Raw genomic sequence first — 8180 nt, 5'->3', positions numbered from 1 at the left:
TCACTCTTTCTTTCTGGAGGAAAAATAAGAATTCAGTCCTTGGAAGGATGACAAAGGATGGCTGCCATTTTGCATCCTTTAGAGGAGTTTTCAGTCCTACTAACCAATGAAGGGATGTAGCTCATACAGATCTCCTTGGTCTGTTAGCTGAGTAATACCGATAAGACTTGATCCTACATTTCTCCATAGTGGTAATTGGCAATGTTTTAACTTACAAGAATCACGAGTTCTGTTCAATTTCATTTCATCTGACATTGTCAATGGTGTTCATATCTGTTCACAATCTCCTTTCACTCTGATGATAAAAAGTCCAATGTAAGTTCCTTTGGGGAGACTCTGTAGTGTTTGATTCACAGTTTTGCAATACAAATACCCTGATACATCACTTATTTACTATTAAGTATTTGATTATTATACCATTTTAATTTTTAATCTTTGTTTCTGCAAAGTTCCTTCAAACCAAGTTCTTTTAATTAGTATTGCTTGGAGCAGTTCAGAGTAATCCTCCCCCCCTTTTTTCTGAAAAACAGAAACTGTGTAAAAGGATATAATTTATGCTCTCTTTGCATGCAGCATTTCAATGAGGAGGTTATTACATGGCACATCCCCGTTCAGGTGTTTGTAATAGAGGTATTCTTCTGCTTGCATACTGATCCCTCGGATTTCTGGAAGTCTCAGGAGAAGCTGCCCAAATTTGTCTGTCTGCTGTGGATAGTTGCACATTGTGTAGTCCAGCAAAGCAGCGTTCACTTGTTCTTGCACACCTTCTACCAGATGGAAGTTCTCTAGGTTTTTGACATCTGAATAAAAGGTTTTTTAAAAAAATTAAAAAAGAAGGAACACACAGAATTAAAACTTTAAAAAAATCTTTCTTTAAAAAGATGCATTTTAATTCTTGTTTACTAAAATGGTGTTTCACTTAAGGACTACATTTTCATCTTGACAAAATAATGCTTTACATGCTGTTGAATATTCAGCTAAGTCCCTCTGCCACATTTCTAGGGGAAATGATCACAGTGAAGTTTTAGCAAAGTGTCTTGTTGAAATTCTGCATATACCTCAGATCAATTAGACACCAATGGATTTTGAGCAAGGTCAACCCTTTTTTTCTCCACATATCTTATGGAGGGAAAGGTTGAAGATTCCTAATATACAGGACTGTGATAGATTGCCAGCAAATGAGTCCCCAGAGGAAGGCGTAGCTTTAACCCGCCATATTACACAATTCATATAATTCTGTATTAATTTTTCTGACCCAAGGTGAAATCTCTGTCCAGGGTATGGTGTAGTTAATTCTAATAAAAAATGACAGTGTTCCTGTTTCTTTTTGACATTTTCAGAATTATTCTGAAAGCCTTTGACTTGTCTACCCTTATGTTAATGAACCATCTGGTACACTCCAGTGACTGCCAAAATAACCTGTCTGAACCAAAATCCTCCAAAATATATTTTTCAGTTATTACAATTTCTCTCCCCTTCACCCCAAATGGAAACCATTGTCCTTTAGGCAGATTGACAAGAACATTTTATGTTTTTGAATGCTATTATATTATCTTTTCTTTGCTATTTGATGATTTTGACTATCTGGAGGTACCATAGTAGAGTATGCCTCTACTCACTTCCTTTTTAATTGTGGGTGAAAAGGTAATGCTGGAGAAGTAGCTATGGAGAATGTTATATGCTGAAGCATCTAATTCTCTCAAAGTGATTCAGGGTTTCTGAAGGCCTGAACACAGACAGACAGAGAGAAATGTCTGTCTAATAATGAATATTCCAGGGTCAACATGAGGCAGACCCTGTGATTATATGCATCGATGGAGTCTTCCCTACAGTTTCAGAAACTGGTGCCATCAAGGTAGGAGGGTACTCAAAAGTATCAGGACTGGATGACTGCATGTTGAAATAAGCAAATACACCTTGGCACTTCCAAGAATCCCCCTTCCAGAAAATCTTTCAGTCCAGAATGCAAAATAAACTGCAACACTGTTTTTAAAAGCAGAGATATATGTTTCTGATCTTATCCCTGCATTTTTCCCTTTCCAGCTCAGCATTGTATCTTTTCTGTTTCTGTTATGAAACCAATCCATTCCCCTGGAAGAACACCTGTGCCTGCAGGTGGGGGCAAGAGAAGGAGTGGGGAGAATGGATTGGTCATGACCAAAGGTTTAAGGGAGTTTAATCAGATGATAGACTTCACAGCAATGGGAATATGAGCCATTTGTTTGAAGCCATTTTCACTGAACTAACCTGCTCTATGATGCAGTGGAAAATAACCACCCTGCAACCTGGGAATATGTTTCTAGCAGCACTAAAAACCAGTTACTTCAGACAAATTCTTATACAACAGGGCTTAAGTAATTCACAACAACACAGCTTGCAGACTCAGAAATGTTCACTGTGACAACTGCTTGCAACAGGCTGAACAGGATCCAATTCGTGGATTTCTGCTGATGGAAAAGTGGAATCCAGTAGACTTGTGAGGGAGCAATCTCCCTTCCTTACTTCAAGCTCTCTTCTGTGTGCTCCCTGAACCTCTGAAGCACTGGGAAATTTCAGATTCTGGTTTGGGGTGATGTGGAGGACTGTAGATATGGAAGGGGAAAAGAACGCTCTCTTGTAACCACCTGCCTACTGTTGAATTTAGCCTTTTGTTAATGCTTCCTAACATTATGCAATTTCTTCACACTTACTGCTAAAGCCATTTTGCCATGTATATGATATTTCATCGTGGACAGAGAAAAAAAAACAAAACCTCAGAAATAAAATTACTCATTCAGTTCATCCTAACTTTTCACCTTTCTACAAAGCCCAAATTCTTTGGTACCAATTGTTAAGTATATTTATGAAATGATGGCATAGATCTTAGGACAAACAGAGGCTGGCTGTGGAGGTATTTGATCTGAAGGTATTCTTCATTCATAAAGTATTGGGTGCCTTTGCGATCATGTAACCAGACTTGAGGCAAATCCCATTAGTTCTGTAGCCATTGATAATAAATGAGAAAGCAAAGCCATATCTAGGAAAGGGGGAAAAATCCTTGCCACCCCTAAGGAGATGATTATGAAAACTGAAATGCCTGATGGAGATGCCAGTTATGTTCCCCAACAGACCAGTCCCACACTGGAATTTATGCAGATTTTTGTCATGAAAATGTATGGATTTTTAATAAAGTGACTTCTCCAAGTCTGGTTTATAAAAACAAGCAAAGTGGTGAGAGAAAATAGACAAGACTAACACTGAAGGGAAAATATTAAATAAATTATTGCTCTCAAAATACGTCTAGTGTCTCTTACACAGACTTCAAGAATGAGGCAAAACTCACAATACAGTGTGTCCTGCTAGACACTGCATTTTAAAAATAATGACACCTATAATAGGTTATGCATTAAAAGGCATATTGAACAATCACTTTGATTTCTTTTTCATTTTAAGGGGGAGGGAGAAAAAAAGAAATCTCATTTATAGATGCTTTAAAATATATTTTAAATGCACCTAAAGCAGTAGAGGCATTTGATTTATTTATAGAAAATTATTTACCTTCTGAGGGGTGAAAAACTAGTGAGACATACTGAGGAAATACAAATGCATTGCCAGCAGAAATCTGTTGATGTCAGTGGTGTCATGAAATCAGATCCTTAACTTTTAACAAGACAATCTTTGGACTTGAAAACACCTGTTTTTCCCCCTTGCATCCAGGTTCCTGATACATCTGAAGACAGAAGGGAGAGTCCCAGTGCCTAAACACAATCTACAAAATCAGCATTTCCAAGTTCTGAAAGACTTGTACAATTAGAATGGGTGAAATTTGCTGCCTTCTTCCTTTGCACCCTTCTATTTCTAACTGCAAGAGGGCATGTGTGTGTGTGTGTGAACATTTTGTGTTGCTGCTGTAAGTACCAATCTCTTATCTCTTCCACTTTATTCACTCAGGGACTAATTACTAACTTTTTATATGAAACAGTCTTACTGTGTGCTCACAGTGGGGCATGTCTTTTTTCCCATCCTTATTGGAGAGTAAACCCTGAGGTCTTACGGAATATATTATAATTTTTTACAAGCACTTGCAGTAGCAGATCTGTCAAACACAGAATTTGTCTCCTCTAGAGTTTACCTCTGAAGATAAAGATTATTATTTTTAGAGGTGCCATTGCTGGCTGCTTAGTCAGTCTAAAGGTCTGTCAGCATTCCTTTAAAATTCCAGTTTTCAATGGTTTATCCCTTTGCCCAGAAACAAAGATTTTAGTCCAAACTTTGTGTACAAAATTCAACTTGAAAAGATTATGCTTGCATTTAAAAAAATGGGTCTGGCCTTTGGAGGGGAGAAATATAAAAATATTTAGGTTTCCTAGAGACTTCCTCCCCTTCTCATATTTGAGGCATGAAATACTGAAATTTGGTGCACGATTAGTCTATAGAGGACTCATCCTGGTTTGGGGATTTTGAAAAAATAAATGAAAGGGAATGAGAGATTTAACTTTGAAAAGGGGTTACTAGGCAGGAGCTGCGTAAGTACTTTTCAAAGAAAGTTAATTTATTTTCATTGCATAGCTTGGATGTTTTGCCTGGGTACTTTAACTAAATGCATGGCATGCAAGCTTCTTTGCTTTCCTTCATGTTGCAGTGGCAAAACTGCAGTGGCTACAACTGCAGTCACAAATGGGCCTCTTGCATGGTCAATTTAGAGTAGGTCCACACAGGAACCAGAAGTGCAAGAGTGCCTCTGACCAACAAGAGGCAATGCCAAGGGAATGTTCCTATGTTGTTAGGCTGGGAATGTATGCATTGCCCCATGCTGAACAAATACATCACCAAAAAAGAAGTTACAAGATGACATATTTTTGTATATGAAGGCTGGAAACTATTTGTAACCCCCAATTAAAATAGACCCACTGAATCAATTATTAAATTGTGAGTCAAATGGTGAATCCCATTTATTCAATGTATCTGTTCCAGTTTGGACTAACAGTAGGATTTGGGCTAACAGGTACATGCTGATTTATACATGGAAAGATGTATTATTAGAAAGCAGTAATATAAGTTAAGTCACATCAGTGGGGAAGACTGTGACCAAGTGTCCTGAGCTCAGGGGCTAACTCTTAATGGACAACTTCAAGGCCCCTGCTCTCCCTTCCTATGGATCCGTATCTTTTAAGCTTAGCTTAAAAGTGGACTCCACAGGATGTCTATGAGTAGAGGACTTTTCTTGGCAAAGTAGGACCAGAATTTGGAGGAGTTATCTTCAGAGAGTTTAGCTTCCAGATCTCCCAGCCAGTGTTGGTGTCCATTTCAGTACAGTGGGAATCCATTTGGGGTTTTAGTTCAAAGTGTAAAGGAGCTATTCAAGGCACTAAACCCTTTCCTCAAAGTATGTTCAACATCTTGTCCAACAACTTGAAAGTTCAGAGGAAACCCCTGAGTGGATATACTACTACACTGACATGGAAGCTACTAGCCACCACTGATGCTGGCCAGTAAATTTAGTGCCTTATAGTCTAAAAGATTAAGATGTGCAAACAATGAGTAGCCACTCTCAATGTTACTGTTGCTCCTGTGAGATTATGTGAATGGAAAAATTTGATTTACACTCTGGCATCAAGTAATGCCATGCACTGTAATTGAACCATTACAGACAACTGACTTCAGGCAGAACTCTAGACACAGTGATTTTCATTGGCATCAGTTCACATATGTATCTGTAGTACAGTATGATGATTCCCCCCATTTTTCTGCAGTCATTTTGGAAGTGCTGAGAAGATGCATCTCCTCTGGGATGGTTTTTCAGCATTCCTTGCTACAGTGTTCATCCATTCATTTCAGTTGCTCTTTAATTCCAGGTGCCCTCTGCCCATCTTCATGTAACCAAACTCACTGGGAATGTACTTCATGTGGCATCCTCATGTTCAGCACATGATGCCTGCTTAGTGTGACCATCAGCATGGTTAATTTAGGAAATCAGCAGACAGGGAAAATATGCTGAACCCACAACAGCCAGGGGCAACAATGTCTCTGAATAGATATTTTGAAAATGGAGTACTGCATTTTCTGGCATATAAGACTACTTTTTAACCCAGGAAAATCTTTTCAAAAGTTGGGAGTTGTCTTATACGCCGGGTGTCATCGTATAGGGCAGGTGCTGAAACTTCCAAGCTGGACTGGAGAATCTGCAGTGGCCACATATGTAACTGAAGGGTGGAGCAAGCTGCAGGCATCCGGAACACCCGGGGTATGGAAAAAAGAGCCCTGTTTACAATACCGCTCTGATAGTCTTGGAGACAGGGAGGGCTGGGCAGGCAGGGAGAGCTGACCAATCCAAGCTGGCTTTGTATACAACAAGTTTCCCTGCTAAGTACCTGCATGCCATAAGCATTTGAATTAAAATTACCATATTGAAATCAAATCTGATGGGTTTTTAAATTTTTTTATTTGGTGTGCGTTGGAAGAGGGGTAGTCTTATACTGCGTGTATATCCCAAACTCTATATTTTAACTGGAAAAGTTGGAGGTTGTCTTATACGCCCAGTCATCTTATACGCTGGAAAATACGGTATTTTAATCTTGCCCACACATGCTCTTTTTAAAACTGAAATTAAGTGTTGGTGAATATTTGATGATACCTATTCATATGGACATGGGGTAATAAAATAGAGACAAAGCAGAAAACAGGGATGAGGAAACTCCATCTCTTCAGATGATTTGGATTACAACTCCCATAATCCTTCACCATTGGCTGTGCTGGCTAGGCCTGATTGGAGCTGAAGTCTAACAACATGTAGAAGGCTACATTTTCCTTATAGATGGTATAAACTATCTGCTTTTTTAATTAAAAAAATATATTAAGTTCCAGTGGTCCCTCTCTGCTTGGATAAATTCTAATGCAGGGTTTCCCAAATGTTGATCCTCCATGTATTTTGGTCTTCAAATCCCAGAAGCCCCAGTCACCATGCCCAAAAGCTAAGAATCCTTGGAGTTGAAGTCCAAAACACCTGGAAGATCCAAGTTTGGGAACCACTGTTAATGCATATAATCCATCTTGTTAGCCACATGTTGCCTGTATTGCTTGCCCATAGCTCATGATTCTCCACTCACACTATGGCTGAATCTGTACTGGAGAAATAAAACAGTTTGACATCATTTTAATTGCCATGGCTCCACTCTACGGAATCCTGGGATTTGTAGTTTGTTGTGGCACCAGAGCTCTCTGAAGGAGAAAAGCTAAATATCTCACAAAACTACAAATTCAACAATCCCACAGCATTGTGCAATGGTAGTTAAAGTGGTGCCAAACTGCATCATTTCTGCAGTGAAGTTTCAGCCACTGTGGTGTTGTAAAAATTAGGTGCAGTAAATACACCCAATATCTGCATTAAGCCTGGAAAAGTAACATTTGAACTACAACTCTTGGAATCCCCCAGTCAGCCTATAGTTTTGGCATATATCCCTTCAATAAAAAAAAAAAAAAGGATCCAGGCATGAGTAAAAGGGAACATTTTTCTTCCACATGGGTCATCATCTATGCAATTTCTTGCAAACTGCCATGACAAATCTCCAAATTTAGCTTCCTGAGATGAACCACAAGTATTTTCAATATGAAGGATCTATTCAGATGAAATATCTTCACATGTAGGTATCCACGGAAGCCATGGAAAATATACAGAAACAAAAGGACTGTCAGAAGTGGATCTCCCATGGACTTCTCATGTCATTGACTCACATGACTGGTGTTATCCTTTCCCTGTTTGGGAACAGGGTTATTTAGTACTTGACCAAGATAAGAAAGGGCAATGTTCCTTGATAATTGATCATGTGATATCCAATTATGCCACAAAAATCATATTATCTGGCAGTGATACAATGTGTAAACTTGCCTTTCAGAGACCTAAGATCTTTGATAAAACACACCCCATTGTTCTTAGCCTATTAGTATTTTAGCAGCAATTCTCCCTTGTTTGGTAAAGTATAACCTTCCCATCTGAATATAATCTCTGTGGTGGGGTAAATAATGTCAGGGATGATGGGAGTTGTAGCTCTTCACCTCTGGCTCGAACTCACCACCTTGTTACGCACCGGCGCTGACCACTTTTGGCCAGTGGTTAAAGCTTTGCTCTAAAGCAGCAGAGTTACAGAGAATAGGCTGAAGACCCTGACAAACTCTCCAAGCCTTCTCACTCTTGCTTCCACAGA

General features: G+C 39.0%; 1 protein-coding gene across 1 annotated transcript in view; it reads right to left on the bottom strand.

The window, feature by feature from the left end:
- Nucleotides 1-234: 234 nt before the first annotated feature.
- LOC149316912 (nuclear receptor subfamily 5 group A member 2) overlaps nucleotides 235-8180 on the bottom strand; it is a 120383-nt gene continuing 112437 nt past the window's right edge. Inside the window, exon 7 of the mRNA XM_089518778.1 lies at nucleotides 235-800. Within this exon, the coding sequence (XP_089374904.1) occupies nucleotides 553-800 (248 nt within the window). The 3' untranslated portion in view covers nucleotides 235-552. The remainder of the gene's footprint in view (nucleotides 801-8180) is intronic.

Source organism: Sceloporus occidentalis, unplaced genomic scaffold (genome assembly GCF_023333645.1).
Source record: "Sceloporus occidentalis isolate IW3139 unplaced genomic scaffold, rSceOcc1.0.p SCAF_3, whole genome shotgun sequence".
Taxonomy (NCBI): Eukaryota; Metazoa; Chordata; class Lepidosauria; order Squamata; family Phrynosomatidae; genus Sceloporus; species Sceloporus occidentalis.
Note: the sequence above shows the minus strand (reverse complement) of the source record. Positions and strands in the feature narration are given on the sequence as shown.